This window comes from Nothobranchius furzeri, chromosome 4, assembly GCF_043380555.1.
Source record: "Nothobranchius furzeri strain GRZ-AD chromosome 4, NfurGRZ-RIMD1, whole genome shotgun sequence".
Taxonomy (NCBI): domain Eukaryota; kingdom Metazoa; phylum Chordata; class Actinopteri; order Cyprinodontiformes; family Nothobranchiidae; genus Nothobranchius; species Nothobranchius furzeri.
In genome coordinates this window covers 6,582,316-6,599,365 of record NC_091744.1, presented here as the reverse complement: position 1 = coordinate 6,599,365, position 17,050 = coordinate 6,582,316, and the positions used below count along the sequence as shown (strand labels likewise).

The following is a 17,050-nucleotide window of genomic DNA, read 5'->3' as shown; positions in this document are numbered from 1 at the left end:
TAGAATAGAAAATCCCTTTATTGTTCCTCAGTGGGGAAAGCTAGATGTCACAGCAGCGATGACACGTATTACAGGAGAAAAAAAGGAGAATAAAAAATAAGAAAAATGAATAAACAAGAAAACACAAATCCTGAATAGATTTTAAAAATGCTGATTATACCACAAGTAATGAATACCACTGATGCCTTTTATTTAAAACTGACTTGCTCGTGTGTAATTTGGTTATTCCACATTCAGTGTTAATGCAGAAATAAGTTTGTTTCCTAATTTAAAGGTTCAAAATTGCATATATGTTGATAAAGAAAATGTGCAAATTTGCCGTCACTTTTTCAAAAATATTAAGTTTGGCCCTCGACTCCGTCCCAGAGTTTCATTTCGGCCCCTTGTGAGTTTGAGTTTGACACCCCTGAGCTACAAGCTAACCTGAAGCTAACCCAAAGCTAATGCGGAGGTAAGCTAACGGAGGTAGCAACCTAGTGTTTCATCTTGTTCTCTCTATAAATTCCACAAGATGCTCAGTTGACTTTTCCTCGTCCGAGGCAAACCTTTATTGAACTCTCAATAATCAGCCATGTGTGTCTATCTCTCACCTTCCGGTGTTACACTCTCTAGACTCCGGGTGGAACACACGGTTAAGAGCAATTCCCATTGCTACATCCCTTTTCTTTTACAAAGACATTGAACTTTTCATTCGTTGAGAACTCAGTATGCAACTGGCACAAACTTAGACATGACATTTCTTTGTTGGACACAATTTCCCTCAAGAATAAAAATTTCTATTTATTTATTTATTTTCAAACAAGTAAACAGATACCAAAGCCCTACCTACAAATATTATCACAGAGGTGTTGTGCTGTTCTCTAACCAGTACACAAATCTCAACATTTAACTCAACATATCATTCCAGACTTTTTATTTTAATTTTTTTTAACACATCTCAACATATAATTCACATAGTACTCCTTAATTGCATACATAGTCCTTCAGATATTCGGGTTGTTGTACCACCCGTCCTGACCTGGTAGTGCTGATTTGTGTGTTCCCTTCATTCTGTGTCAGCCCAGTAAGTTTCTGTCCCTCCGGCTGGGGATGTACTGACATGTCTTTTTTTACCTCCGCAGCTCGCCTCAGATGGCGATTCCTTCTGAGGACTCTGCCATTGTCCATCTCCACATCACAGGATCTGTTTCCCCGAGTGTTACACACTCTAGCCTTGGACCATAAGGTGTGTTGTTCAAAAGGTTGGACTCGCACCACATCCCCTGGGTTTAATGTGTCCATGTCCTTCGCCGTCCTGTTGTAGTACTTTGTCTCTCTCTGTTTTTCCTCAGTGCCAACCTGTCATCAGTCACTTTGGGTTGCAACAATGTGTCTCCTATCGGGAGGAGTGTCCTCGTCCTCCTGCTTAACAGTCTCTGTGCCGGGCTGGTAGTCAAACCTTGTGTTGGGGTGTTTCTGTGGTCCAATAAGGCCAAATATGGATCCTGTCCAACCAATTTAGCCTTTTTCATGAGTCGTTTGGCAGTTTTAACAGCAGACTCCGCTTTGCCATTACTCCGTGGATAGCTCGGGGATGAGGTATGGTGTTGAAATTCCCATTTCCGGCTGAAGTTGGCAAACTCTGTCGAGCTGTACTGGGGCCCGTTGTCAGAAAACACAATATTTGGGATTCCCTGACGTGCGAAATGAGCCTTTAGTTTCCTAATCACAGTACTCGACTTGGTATCCGGTAGATAATCTATCTCCCAAAAGCTGGAGTAATAATCAACTGTTATTAGGTAGTCCCTACCCTCAAAGCTGAATAAATCTGTCCCAACTTTGGTGGTCGGCTCGTGTGGCTTTAGTGTCTCTTTAGTGTCTCTTTCTGTTGTCTTGCATCCACAGACCAACATATGTCACATGTAGCGATGTACTTTTTGATGTGGTCATTCATACCGTGCCAGTAGATGCAGTCTCTAGCTCTCCTGAGGCACCCTTCTGTTCCGATGTGTGTTGAGTGAATTCGCTGTGTTATATCTGTCTGGAGTGCTTGTGGAATCACCACTCTCTCTCCCTTGAAGACCAATCCATCCTGTGTGCTCAGTTCATCCTGCAACGATTGGAACTGGGTTATTCCAACAGGTACCTCCTTTTTACAGACCGGCCACCCCTTTTGTAATGTCTTTTAATTGTCCAAAGTTGCAGGTGCTCGCCAGCATCCTCAGGTCTGTAACATATTTATCAATATTTTCTCCAGGAGCCTGATTGCGTGCAAAAAATCTGTATCTCTCAACAGTCTCATTAACTTTGGGATTCCAGTGTTCATCTATTTTTCTCATCAGCTCACTTACTGTCACTCTTGCCTCAGCTCCGATCAGCGTTCTACAGCGCTCTCTGCCCCGTTCCCCAATCAGATAGTAAAACAGCTTCACTCTCGCCTTTCCCTCAGCATCCGGCAGAGCTAGTTCCATGTAGAGTGTAAACTCTTCTTTCCATGTTTTCCACGCCTTAGACAGGTTCACTGAATCCATGCTCCACTGTGCGAGTGGCTTCAATCCATCCATCGTAGCCGCCGCCACGCTCTTCTCGTCAGCATCTCACCTGCTGTCCCGAGCCGTTAGCACCCCCGAGGCTAACTAGCCTAGCTGGACGTGTCGGTACCATCCACTCAATCTTTCTTCATCCGAGCGCGGTGTGGATCTCTCTAGACCCCACTGCCACCATGTTTCATCTTGTTCTCTCTATAAATTGCACAAGATGCTCAGTTGACTTTTCCTCGTCCGAGGCAAACCTTCATTGAACTCTCAATAATCAGCCATGTGTGTCTACCTCTCATCTTCCGGTGTTACACTCTCTAGACTCCAGGCAGAACACACGGTTAAGAGCAATTCCCATTGCTACACCTAGCTACAACCGGAGTTAACTGTGCACAACACCAGAGCTTCTGAGTCAGAGATACGCCAGGCTGACCGCTGGGTAAAACCGGATGGAACACAGAGGTCTCTGAGATCTCCACAGAGGTCTCGGAGACCTCCACAAGCCGGCAGCAGCACAGCAGACAAGCGCCGCTGCGATTTGAGATGGGCAGAGCTGCCGCTGGGGAGAACCGGGTGGAAAGGTTTCCATCCCGGAGCTCCACAAGCCGTCAGCCCGCGCAGCAGGCAGAAGCCGTGATCAGACAGAGATGTGTCGAGCTGCGGGGAGGGGAGAATGGGTGGAAAACAGCGGTTTCCATCCAGAGCTTCACAAGCCGGCAACCCGCGCAGCAGACAGAAGCCGCGATCAGGCAGATGCGCCAAGGTGCGGGGAGAACCACCCGGCAGCCCGCGCGCAGCAAACAGAAACCGCGATCAGACAGAGATGCGCCGAGCTGCGAGGAGGGGAGAACCGGGTGGAAAACAGAGGTCTCCCGAGAGCTCCACAAGCCGATAGTCGGAACCCAGCTCCACCAACTTGTTATATTTCAACCCATTTTCTAAAGCATTATGTTAAATGCACTGGGTTTTACTCTATTACATTTAAATTTCATGGTTATACAGTACATTTAAAAATCTAAGCTCAGCTCGGCAGTGACCTAAAATACATACATATAATTTTACTTACCGAAATAAATGAAGTGGAGACTCCTTGGACGCTCTATTAGTGCAATTAATGCCACAGCAAGTCATTTTGTCCAACAATTGCACAAAAATATCCAAAAAAGAATACACAAACACAGAGACTCAAAATCCCGGAACAGTTTCCAAGCCAGACCGAGGCTCTACTGAGGCCTTTCCACGAAGCTAGCTCTGTGGTCACGTGGGTCTGAGGCAGCGGTCACGTGGGTCAGATGCTCATACAGAATTTTAGGCTTTTAATACACTTAAGTGTAGTGTAGTACACTTAAGTGGAGTGAGAAAAATATTCACCGCCCTCAGAGTTGTCATGAGTGTAAACTAGATCATTTAAACAAAAAACATGTTCTGGTACCAGGCTGTAAACATGTTTATTTCTGCTGTGAAATTGGTATTTTTAACATGGGAGTCAATGAGGATTTGCTCGCTTCTGACACCAGCCCCCAGCGGATGAGGGTGGAACTGCAATTTTTGGTAGTTTCGGGTTGAGACCAATTTTAGCAACTACCCCGACTAACTATTTCTGTGGTGCTTCTGTTGTTAGACCTGACGGCAGCATTCGACACAGTTGACCATGCGATTCTACTGGATCGCTTGGAACGATGGGTTGGGATCAAAGGGTCTGCTCTGGATTGGTTTAGATCGTATCTCCACAACAGGACATTCTGTGTTAAACTGGGTGATGTTTTTTCTTTTTGGGAGGGGCTCCGCTGGGGGGTCTCGCAGGGATCGATCCTTGGTCCTCTTTTGTTTGCCATTTATCTGCTTCCTCTGGGGGTCAATCTTTTGTAAACATGGCCTATCATTCCATCTCTGTGCTGATGATTGCCAGATTTACTCTCCAATGTGTCAGGAGAAAGGTCACTCTATCCAGTCCTTTGTGTCCTGTCTTAATGAGGTGAAGTCTTGGCTAATGGCCAACTATCTGCATCTGAATGAGGGAAAGACAGAGCTCATTGTTTTTCACCCCAACAGCAGGAATGTGGATCGTCATGTTGATCTTGGCCCTCTTTCTCCCTACTCAAAGCCAGTTGTCACCAGTTTGGGGGTGAAAATTGATGCTGGACTCAAATTTGATGCTCACATCAACTCTGTGATCCGGTCCAGTTTCTTTCACCTGAGATGCCTTGCAAAAATCAAGCCTATGCTGTCGAGAGCCCACCTGGAGCGGGTACTGCATGCATTTGTAATTTCTAGGCTTGATTACTGCAACTCTCTTTATGCAGGTTTGTGTCAGTCATCACTGCATCGCCTAAAGGTTGTGCAGAACAGCGCAGCCAGGTTCCTGACTGGGACCAGGAAATGGGACCACATCAGTCCAGTTCTGGCCTCCCTGCACTGGCTTCCGGTTTGCTATCGTTCACACTTCAAACTCCTCTGTTATATTCTGGTCTCATTCACGACAAACTCCAGAATATCTATTTCCTACCCAACGGGGTAGTAAGGTTTATTAACAAGACTTCACCAACATACAGTCTCTGCCGGCATCCTATAACGGTGCGTACTCTAAAAACGCCCGTGCAGCAACACAACACACTGCGGAACCAACCAAGCCAAACAACAATGCACATCATTACATCCCTTCTCTCTTTTTTTTTTCTTCTTCTCGCTAAGGGAGAAACAATATGAAACACAACAGAACACAAAAACATTCCACTATTCGAACATATACATTTCTGCAACTTTAGTGGACATGTGTGTCCATAGAACACATAACTTCTCCCCTCAACCAATAAAGACTGTCAAGTCCTCATTATGGCACATAGTCCTTGTACCGAAGTGGTGGAACCACTTTGCGGCCTGACCGTGTCCTGATACCCCCTGTTACCACGTCAGACTCAGTCCGCTGCTCACGACTTCCCGACGGATCAGTCACTGAGCTGCTCAGTGCCCCAGTGTCTGTCATGGCATTGTCTGGATCCATCACGCCTGCATGTCTCAGGTGCCTCCGATTCCTCCTCAGGACACTCCCAGAATCCAACCGAACCTCATAGGACCTCGGGTCAACAGTCCCAACAACCACTCCCCTGCTCCAAGTGGAGTGGCGGTCCAAAGGCTGAACTCTGACACTGTCCACAAGCGTCAAAGAGTCCATGTCACGTGCTGACTGATCATAGCACTCTTTTTGGCGCTTCTGTTTCATCTGCAACTCCCACCGGGCAGGAATGACTTTTGGCCTTAGCAGGCTCGTCCTGGCTGGCAAAAGCGTCCGTGTTCTCCTGCTGAGCAGCCTCTGAGCTGGGCTGGTCTCAGGCCTTGTGATGGTGTGTTGCGATGGTCCAGAATCGCCAGATACGGGTCCTGCCCCGCCAGTTTTGTCTTTAGCAGCAGCCTTTTCGCTGTCTTCACCGCTGATTCGGCCTTCCCATTACTCTGAGGGTAACCTGGCGAAGATGTTTTGTGCTGAAAATCCCACAGTCGACTAAATCTCAGAAACTCACCGGACGTATACTGTGGTCCATTATCTGAGACAACAATGTCTGGGATGCCCTGTCTGGCAAAGTGGGCCTTCAACTTCCTAATCACTGTGGTGGACTTAGTGTCCGGGAGATAGTCAATTTCCCAGAAGTTTGAATAGTAGTCCACTGTGATAAGGTAGTCCTTGTTGTCAAACATGAACAGGTCTGAGGCCACCTTAGCCCATGGTCTCGTCGGGATCTCGTGAGGAACCAAAGTCTCTTTCTGCTGTCTGTAATCTACTGACCTGCAGATGTCACACTTAGTCACATACGTCTTAATTTGTTCATTCATGCCTGGCCAATACACATACTCTCTGGCTCTCCGTAGGCAACCTTCTACACCTAGGTGTGTCGAGTGCAGTCTGGCTATGATCTGCTGTCTCATGACAGTCGGGACAACAACATGTTCACCCCTAAAGACAAGTCCATCCTGACTACTCAGTTCATCCTGGAACGAGAAGGATGGTCTGATGTCACCGTCCATGTCTCTTTTGTCAGTTGGCCACCCTCTGTGAATTGTGTCTATGAGGGTTTGTAGTGCTTTGTCCTCCTGTGTAGCAATCCTTATGCTGTTTAATCTGTCTGGTGAGATGGGTGCATGAGTGACCATGTTAATGCTCTCTATTTCCTCCTCTATGGAGCCCTGAGGTGCGCACTCTGGAAGATATGCCCTACTCAACGTGTCAGCTAATAGCATGTCTTTGCCTGGCACATACACCACATCTAAGTCATATTTCTGAATGCGCATAAGCATCCTTTGCAACCGTTTGGGTGCACTCAACAGCGGTTTCCTTACAATGGTCTCCAAAGGTTTGTGATCACTGTGTACAACCACTTTACGACCATACGTGTACTGGTGAAACTTCTCCAAACTGAAAACAACAGCCAAAAGCTCCTTCCCTATCTGGGCATAACCTTGCTCTGTACGTGTAAGAGCTCTACTCGCAAAAGCCACAGGCTTACCCTTCTGCATGAGTGCTGCACCTAATCCTTTGTCAGAAGCGTCACACTGTACTGTCAGCTCTTCCTCTGGGCAGTAGTATTTCAGGACTGGAGCCACTGCTATAGTCTCTTTCAGTCTCTGGAAAGCATCGTCATGACGAGTCGTCCAATTCCACTCACTGTCTTTGTGTGTCAGTCGTCTCAGTAAGTCACAGTGATCAGACAGATGTGGGCAAAACTTTGCTAAGTAGTTCACCATCCCTAACAGTCTCTGCACTGCCTTCACATCTGTCGGCCTGGGCATCTGCTCTATGGCCCTAACCTTCTCTGGGTCTATTTTCAGACCGTTGCATGTCAGCTGATGTCCAATGTACGTAGTCTCCTTCTGTTTAAGTTTGAACTTGTCTGCGTTCAACTTAATGTTTTTCTGCCTGCAACGGGACAAAAACTGTCGCAGCTTCTCGTCATGGTCCTGCACTGCTTCTGCTTCCGTGTCTCCTTGACCCGTGATCAGCACATCATCTGCAATGATGTAGATCCCTGCCAGACCATCCAAAACTTGTGTGAGCTTTCTCTGAAACACTTCCGGAGCTGGACTTATCCCCATTGGCATCCTCAGCCATCTGTAGCGTCCAAACGGAGTCGAAAATGTTGTCAGGTAGCTCGACTCCTCCTCCAGTTTCACGTGCCAGAATCCACTCTTCACGTCGCAGACAGAGAACACTTTAGCCTTTGACAGATCCGGCAAAATGTCCTCAATGGTGGGCAATGGGAAGTGGCTCTGTTGTAGGGCTTTGTTTAAGGGTTTTGGATCTGTGCACACCCTTAAATCCCCGCTCTGCTTTTGGACCACAACCATCCCACTTATCCAGTCAGTGTTGCATTCTACCGGTGTAATGATCCCTCTGCGCTGAAGATCTTGAAGCTCCTTTTTTAATGGCTTTATCGTTGCATTAGGGACACGCCGTTTTGGTAACTGTACTGGTTTCACCGCTTCATCCACTTCGAGCCGTAACTCCCCCTCCAAACAGCCATCTCCTGTGAAAACATCCGCATATTCCGCCTTAATCTGATCTATGTCCCACTCCTTGGCTGTTGGGTGTTCTGAAGTAACGATGCTGTCCAGTTTCAGGATGTTTTCATAGTGCACCTTTATGAGTTTCATTGCTTCGCTGGCTCTCCTGCCCAGCAGTGGTACTTTACAGTCGTTGTCAACCACTTGGAACTCCAACCGATACAGTTTCTGATTTCTCGGGTTACGTGACTTAACTTTGCACTTTCCCAATGGCTTTATCTTACTTCTGTTGTACATCATCAGCACTGTCTGTGAGTCCTCCAACTGTGTGTTCGGGCTTAGCATGTGGATTGGCATTACATTACAACTGGCCCCACAGTCGATCTGGAAATTTACCATCTCTTTGCCCATCAACATGCCTGCAAAGAGTCGGGTGTCTCTCACTTTATCAGTGTTTTTTGTAGTTGAATCGTGCGTGTCTGCCTCTGTAACACAGAGAACGTCTTCACACTCATCACTCTCACATGCTGTCACGTTGTGTACATTCGACCTTCTTGTCTGCTCTGCACGCGCCGTGCATTTAACTGCAAAGTGGTTTTCTCTGCCACACTTTTTACATTTCTTCCTGTATGCTGGACATTTTTCCTTCTTCCTTTCATGTGTTCTGCCACAAAACTTACAGTCCACTGCGTCGCTGAACCGTGTCTGGCGCGCAGCTACACGCACAGCATGCACCTCCTCCACTGTAGCTCCCGAAATGGTTTTGCTGTTTTCCCGCGACAGCTCCGCGGCTCTGCAGAGTTGTATGCATGCATCCAGTGTCAAGTTTTTCTCCCGCAGCAGTCTCTCCCTCAAACTCGGGTTGTTAAGGCCACATACAATCCTGTCCCGAAGCAATGAGTCTCTTATTACACCAAAATTGCACGTTCTCGCCAGCAGCCGTAACTCCGTCACATAGGTGTCGATTGTCTCACTGGTGCCTTGGTTTCTCGTGAAGAATCGATACCGCTCCACAGTTTCATTAACGGCCGGGTTGCAATGATTATCAAACTTCTCGACGATGTCCTTAACCGTCCACTGATCCCTCGCCGTGTCGCCCATTAGCGTGTCTAGCAGCTCCCTGCCGCTCACCCCAACAAGATAACAGAAAAGGCTCACTTTTTTCTGTTCGTCGTCTGGGTCCATGGTCAGCTCCACATAGAGCATAAACTCGTCCCTCCAGGTCTTCCATGTCCGCGATAGGTTACTGGAGTCCAACAGCAGCGTCGGCGGTGCTTTAAGGCCCTCCATGGCTCGCAGCGGTGCTAACTCACTTAGCCGCCAATAGCTCACCGCTTCGTCAGGCGTCTCCCTGGGGTCCACTCCGGCCGTGCTGCTCACTCCGCTGCCACCATGTTATATTCTGGTCTCATTCACGACAAACTCCAGAATATCTATTTCCTACCCAACGGGGTAGTAAGGTTTATTAACAAGACTTCACCAACATACAGTCTCTGCCGGCATCCTATAACGGTGCGTACTCTAAAAACGCCCGTGCAGCAACACAACACACTGCGGAACTAACCAAGCCAAACAACAATGCACATCATTACATCCTCGACTTGGTTTTTAATTTCTTCCAGGTGGTGCTCCCCGCCACGCTCCTGAACAGACATTCCCCATCACGCGCTCTGCGCTCCTCTGACCAAGGCCTGCTCGCTGTCCCTCGTTCTAGGTGTCGTACTCGCGGGGACCGGGCTTTCTCAGTCCTAGCACCGTCACTCTGGAACCAGTTGCCACCCTCAGTTAGGCTGTCCCCATCTCTGCCAGTCTTCCAGAGTCGCCTAAAAACCCACCTCTTCCGCTTGGCGTTTCCTGAACGTGTTTGAATTTGGCCCTCTTTTATGTTGATTTTATTTCAGTTTTCATTGGTTCACTCTGTCCCTTGTTTTACACATTTGTCCTGTACTAGAATGTTTCACCTTTTTTTGTAATTTGTAATCTGTAATTTGAATTGCTTTTATTTTCTGATTTATTCACTATATTTAACTTTCTACTGTACCATGTTCAGCGCCTTGGGCTTCCTGACAGGGTTGCGGAAGGCGCTTTATAAATAAAGCTTTGATTGATTGATTGATTGATTGATTGATTGAACTAGTTGTCTCCGCCCACCTGTAAACGTTTGATCCCGCCCACATTTAATCCCAATCCCGTATATTATGTCGATGGTGAAAACATGAGAACTCACTCTTTTTTTTCTCAAAACTTTATTGAAGAAGATGATAAGTATACAAACAAATTGCATACAAAATTGAACAAAGAAGATAAAACATATGCCAGGGGGTGCACTACAGAAATGTTACACACATCCAAATAAATTATAGGTGGTGCAAATAGTTATAGTTTTTAAAGCTTTTTTGTTTAGTGATCTTTTGTTTAGTGAACTAATCAATTTTATGTAAGATAGAGTGTCACTATAATAGTGCTTGAAATCAGGTTTTTGGTTACTATACTTGCATTTGTGGAGATAGAATTTAGCTAGAATAATTAACAAATTTATAACAAAGTATACAGCTTCCTTTCTGTACATGAGAACTCACTCCTCTTATGTCTTGTAAAGGGGTCTTTCCCCCCTCTTGCGGACAAAAGTAGTTACTACAGGCAGCGTTCACAAATGTAAACAGACTCATACAACATACCACATTGAAATTACTACAAATTTTAAATAGTGAGTCTAAATAATGGGAAAGCATGAACGTCTTTACTTATGCATCTATACTTATGTATACTACTTAAGTACTAAAATTAAACAAATCTATGTTAATTAAATGTGTTCAACAACCAGCTAAAGGCTGGCACTGTTAGCAAACAGCACTACAAACATATCAAATCATACGTCATCTGGCGGCCACAAGGCGAAACTAAATCCACGGTAGACTTAATTTTGTTCTTTAAAAAACCAAATTAAGCTATGAATAATATAAATATATTACCTAAGACATTTATTTAGGTACATTACAAGCATGAGTTTCTAGTTTCTAGTTAAACACATCAGACATAACGCTATTAGTTATTAGTTTAAGACCAACTATATCTTTCATACAGATAAAGAAATTACATTTTGAAAGGTATACATGTTTGTTTTAAACAGGATTGTCATTGATGCATTTAGATTTCACAATAAATGTATAAACTACTCAAATAAATCAAACAAAAACCAAATACAAACTAATCAGTAGCCACAATCCCAATCAAAATTGTCCATAGACATTTTATGGTTCTAGCCACAAAAGAAAAAAAAAGAAATAAAATAAAAATTATACCGCTTCGAACAAAACCAAAGAAGTAGAAGAAGACACGGAAATGACGCAAACAAAACAGGAAGTAGAAGTCGACTCCATTTCACTCCTGGCGTTGGTCTCTTGTTCTTTCGTCTTCTGTCATTACCAGATTAATTTGTTGGTTTCTACTTCTTTTAGGCTTAAAATACAAATTATATTTCAAGATGGGAGGCGGAGATCTGGTAAGTAGGCGTTAAACCGCTCAAGATAACACGTTTAGTCACGCAGATACAAGTTTAAGCCAAACTTCATTGAGAATAATTCTGATTAAGATCGTTACCACTTTAAAAATTATTTGTTGAATTAATATTATGGGTCAACATTCTTAGTTTTAGTTAAGATTAACACTTTAATTCGGTGACACTAATTTTGATTTTTATGTTTGTTAATGCAGGATTTATCTCTAGAATATATGTGGTGTATCTAAAACCGTAGTTAGTTTAAAATTAGTGTTATACGAACTTGTACATTGTTTTTACTATATTGATTGTAGTTGTTTCGGGTTACTAACTTTAAAGTTAGTAAAGTCCTAGGACAATTTTTTATTTGTCCTAGGATTTCGAAAACACTTTTCTGAACTGAATATTTGATCATCTCCGTTTGCAGAATTTAAAGAAGAGCTGGCATCCCCAGACTATGAAAAACATTGAGCGTGTTTGGAAAGCTGAGCAGAAATATGAAGCTGAACGCAAGAAGATTGAGGAACTCCAGAAGGAGCTGAAGAACGAACGAGCTCGAGAAGAAATGACCAGATATGCAGAAGAAACTGGTGCCATCAAGTAGGTGTTCTCCCTCATTCCCAACATTAATACTTTGGTGTTATAAACAAAACGGCATAAGTTCATTTCTGTTGACAGAAAGAAAGATGATCGACTGGACTGGATGTACCAAGGCCCCGCTGGTCAGGTGTCCAGAGACGAGTATCTGCTGGGGCGCCCCATTGACAAGCAGATCACCGATCAGTATGAAGAGCCAGAGAGTGGTCCTTCAGCAGAGACTGGTCTCCTACCTGGCTCCATTTTCAACCCTACCACCCCTGCTTCAGACCTTGATATGGCTGCTAAGATTAGGGAAGACCCACTGTTCAATATCTGGTGAGTAAGTCCGCCATTGTCTTGTAGCGTTTAGATTTATGATAACATTTACAGGTGAATTTACTCATGTTTTGTAGGAAACGAGAGGAGGAAAAGAAGAGAGAAATCTTAACCAACCCAGTCAAGATGAAGAAGATCAAAGAAATGGTAGTAACCTTTTTTGTTTTTGTTTTTCTGTTTTAAAAACATACATTTGTCTTCAGTCAACACAAGACAACTAAATCTTTCTATCTCATGATCGGAGAAGCTGTCATTTGTTGGAAAGAAGTGCTGAAACTTGAAAGTGTTTATAAGGAGTTATTTTTTATGAAAAAGTCTAATGTTATTACAAACAAGTTGTTTTTGGTTCCACAGCTGCGGCAAAATCTAGAAAAGAAAGATAAGAAAAAGAAGAAGAAGAAGGAGAAGAAAGGAGACAAAGACAGAAGAAAGGAGAAGAAGCACAAGAGGAGGAGTTCAAGTTCTAGCTCAGATGAAGATGACAACCATGGGTTTGTAACAGACGAACACAAAAGCCCCTTCCACACGAGGGCCGGCTCCACTTCATGCACTCAACCCCAGCTCGACCGGGTTGATTACACACGTCCTTCCACACATCCTTAGGAATGCAGACGAGACTGAGCATACAGGCGGTCTCCAAAATTGGCACAAAGATATCAGTGATGTCGTGAGTGCATCTCCGAGCATGTGGGTGGGGCAAAGAAGTCTGGGATGTCTCCCTGAAATTAATCAAAGGCGGCTGTGAGCTGTGTTGCATTTGGTGTTATCCTTCTCTGCTTTGTCCTGGCGCAGCTCAATCCTGGCAGTGCTGTGTGTGTGTGTGTGTGTGTGTGTGTGTGTGGGTGTGTGGGTGTGTGTGTGTGTGTGTGTGTGTGGGTGGGTGGCCCGGAGGACAAGAGAACGCACGTGCAGCTAATTAATTAAATAATTTGGTTCTGTACCTTTCTCTTCAGCACAGCCGACAAAGGTTTAAGATGGGTCAGTCCTCCTGCATGCTCTTGAAAAATTGTTCCAAAATTAAAGTTGAACCCACATCTTTTTTATCTGTGAATTCAATGTCATTCGGCGAGTCTCAAATAAAAATTTGGGCATCTTACTGTAAAAAAATATATAATTAATGTAAAAAAGAAACTAAATAAACTATGTTCACATCCAGAATCGAACCCAGGTGTTCTGCACAAAAGTCCAACATCTTACTAGGCTAGCAGGTGGAGGAGCACATGAGACGGCAGATTGGAGGATAGTTTTTTGGAGTATTTTGGCTAGTTCCCAGGTTGTCAGCTTTGTGTGTGTGAATGACTACTAAGTAAGTAATCCTTTGTTTACTGATCCTGCTTACATAATGTGTTAGGAATAAGTTTGTTTGCCTCGTGGTGTTCTGGAATGTTCTCATGTCATAGTTACGCTTGATAGTTCTGTCATGAATCTGCACTGCCTTGTTATATGAGAGTGTAGGTCCCTGTTGCCTGTTTTATGCATGTGTGTAGGTTGCAGTGTTGGATGTGAGGTGGTTTATAGCTGTAAAAGTGGGTCGTTTGGTTCAGAATCTCAGAAGATTTGAGCGTTGGTAAATCCCTGAAATGGCCACTAGATGTCCTCCTTGTAACATGTCTGTGCTGGCAGTTTACCCAGGGGGTTTTTAGCTGGTGTGGCCATGTAGACTGGGTTGTCCAGACCAAGGTGATCTGGACCTGCTGATTATTATATTATTTTCTGTTTAAAGGTTTTTTCTCCTACTATGTTGTTGTGTTAGTTTGAACAAATGGGGCAGAATATATTTTATGTTAATCTGTTCTTCCTGTATTATTGTTTCCTTTAGACCACACACACCTACCAACATCCCTGTTAACTCGGGGTAATTCTTAGTGAGTTGAATACTCATTGCTCAGCCCTGCATCATTGTTCTGCGTGCCCCTGTGCATTGCAGGTGACTGTTCACCTGAGAATAAAGAGGCCAAGTTGAAACGAAGCCTGGACTTGTGTTCTTACTGACACCCCAGGAAGACACCCTTTAACTCCCTCCCTGATACAGTCCATCTACCTACTAACCTACTAACAACAGGCAATCTTACAGTGTGTGTAAGACAGACACAGAAAAAGACATGGCTTCAGTCAGAGGTGTTGTTTACTTCGCATTATCCAGCATGATAATGAATTGTGCATGTGAGAAGCTTCCGCTAGCCGATTCTGTCAGCCAATCGGATGCTCCCCCCAATGGGAGGCTTGAATTTGAGCCAGCCAATCAGTCGGCAGTGGGTGTATTGGACCAGTTCTACGTGAAGCAGGTCGCCCCAGGAAGAGGGCTGAAAATACAAGGGTCGCTCACGGAAAAAAAAATCCAGGCTATGCAGATGTGAACACTCCCTACCCAAGCTGGGTGGAGTGGAGCCAATGCTAGTGTGCAAGTCCTTAAAAGTTCTGTGTATGAGTATAAATCTGTGCTGTTATTTTATTTCGCCTTAAATAATACAAATTCTTATTATATTTATAAGTGGCAGTTTTATCAGTTTTTGATCAAATTTGTCTTTTTATCGAACAATTAGTGTTCAGCGTCTGTGTTCTGTCTTCAGGTCGCACTCTCGAGACAAATCAGCCGACACAAAGTCTCGTACCCATCATCCTCAAAGGTACGGCCTACAGGTCAGTGAGATACTTTTTATATGTTCCGGATGTTTTTGGGTCGTTGATAACAGGAATCATGAATTTTTGTTACAACGAATGATTTTCATGCACAAACTAAAGGATTGAATAGAAATATTAAACATGGGAAGTAATTCTCACTCTTGATTATTCAGTATGAATTACTGTGAGGATTACACATGCAAGATTATTTATTTATTTGTTCATTTATGTATTTACCGCAGTAAAAGTAGTGAGACTGATGGTCTTAAAGGCTTAAACAGTAAATTAAACAAATCACATCTCTTAAGTCTAAATGATTTGTTTTAACGTTCAGATGTTTCCTTGCAGCCTTCTGGCAGCAGACATCACTCGGCTTCAGCAACGTCCGGTCACCCAGGGCGACGAGAGAGGAGCCGCTCACGATCTCCCCACAGAGACCACAGGGGCGGTCACTCCTCATCCTCCTCTTATAGAACTGAGAAGAAGGCGGAGCCTCAAGCGTCAAGCCCACGGCGGTACCAGAAGCAAAGGAACCATGTGTCAAAGTAAGAGGCCACAAAGCTTAAAAATCATGTCTCATTAAATCACAATGTTGAACGTAACGAGTCTAAAGAAGTCAAAGACGAATGTAAAACTCTTGGAAATGTGAAGAGCAAGCATCTGTGTGACTAATCTTTGGTTTATGATGAGAAAACTGTTTGAATAACAATCGGTTGGCTTTTTTTTTTTACCACCCACTGAGTTTTTCTGTGTGGCTGTGCCCGACGTAGGAAGCTTTCCACAGAAGAGATGGAGAAAAAAAGGCGTGAGATGATGAACCAGGCCAAGCAGAGGGAGGAGGACCGGGAGAATAATGTCAGGAGGTACAAAAAGCAAGACGAGCAGGAAAAGCAACGGGAACAAAACGCCAAACTCGACCGACATGCTGGTTTTATTCAGTAAGTTGAATCAGATGTGAAGGCTTTTTCGGATTTTCTGTTATTTACACAGATAAGAATATTTTGTAATGTTTGATTTAGAGCTTCAGTAACAGACTTGATGTTTTTGCAGTGACATGAAGCTAGAAAGTGCTGCAAGCTCCTCTTTGGAGGACCGAGTGAAAAGGAACATTCACTCCATTCAGAGGACCCCAGCCTCCCTGGACAACTTCATGAAGAGAAATTAGCTTATTTACTGATTAAAAATGTTAGCAAAGTCTTCGCCAAGCACCCCTTTAAGGTTTTTTTTTTTTAATATAACAACTCAGATAAATCAATAATGTGGCTGGAGTCCATCAAATAAAGACCACATGGCTCCATCCTGTAGCTTTTATTATGAAAAGCAGAATTTACAGTTTGGGTACAATGTTTCTTTCAAAGTAAAATTCAGTTGTTAATCTGTTCTTGCCTCTTAGAGTGTAAATAATCATACTACTGTTGTACAATATGCTGTTTTTCATTTAACAGACTTATAAGAGCTGTTTTTAACGCTGATGTCTTTGTAATATAAGGTTGTTATTTTGTGTAAAACTTAAGTAGAAAAACTATAAATTCAAACCTTTTGGAGCAACTTTGTTGTTGTCTTTATTTAACTGTTGAATAGTAGTAAACAACTGCTTGTTAAACTTTAACTAGCATTTGTGTTTACTACTAGACCGCTGGCAGTAAGATTTTAGGATTCATATTGATTTTAACAAATGCTTACTGTTAGTCATATAATTTCATTCTGGACCCCCACAGCTCAAAAATCTAAATTAGCAACGATTGAGTTTATATAGCCACCAACTGGCCAATCAGTGGAAATGCACCCAAACTGTGAACACTAAATTGTTCTAATGAGCTTTTGTCAGACCTTTTAAAACTATAAACTACAATACAAGATGTAGCACCGTTCAAGTTGGAAAAAATACAAAAAGAAGTGGAACGAAATTGTTAAAAATTGTTTGCATTTTAACATATTTCTCAACTAGTTGGTATCGGCAAACAAGAAATACAGTTTTAGTTAATCAAAAATCCTCTAAATGAGT

At 43.7% G+C, this 17,050-nt stretch overlaps 1 protein-coding gene across 1 annotated transcript; it reads left to right on the top strand.

Annotated features, from left to right (window-relative positions):
- The first annotated feature begins 11,359 nt into the window (after positions 1 to 11,359).
- On the top strand, positions 11,360 to 16,593 carry cwc25 (CWC25 spliceosome associated protein homolog). Its single transcript, XM_015976177.3, has 9 exons — positions 11,360 to 11,511; positions 11,936 to 12,108; positions 12,187 to 12,423; positions 12,501 to 12,570; positions 12,778 to 12,914; positions 14,994 to 15,063; positions 15,394 to 15,590; positions 15,816 to 15,983; positions 16,096 to 16,593. Exons 1-9 carry the CDS (start codon positions 11,494 to 11,496, stop codon positions 16,208 to 16,210), a joined length of 1,185 nt encoding a protein of 394 aa, XP_015831663.1. The 5' UTR covers positions 11,360 to 11,493; the 3' UTR covers positions 16,211 to 16,593.
- Positions 16,594 to 17,050: the final 457 nt, after the last annotated feature.

Coding starts and splice junctions, on each gene's coding strand:
- cwc25 (XM_015976177.3), top strand. Junction 12,109..12,186: donor GAAGAAACTGGTGCCATCAA/GTAGGTGTTCTC, acceptor TTCTGTTGACAG/AAAGAAAGATGATCGACTGG. Junction 15,064..15,393: donor CTCAAAGGTACGGCCTACAG/GTCAGTGAGATA, acceptor GTTTCCTTGCAG/CCTTCTGGCAGCAGACATCA.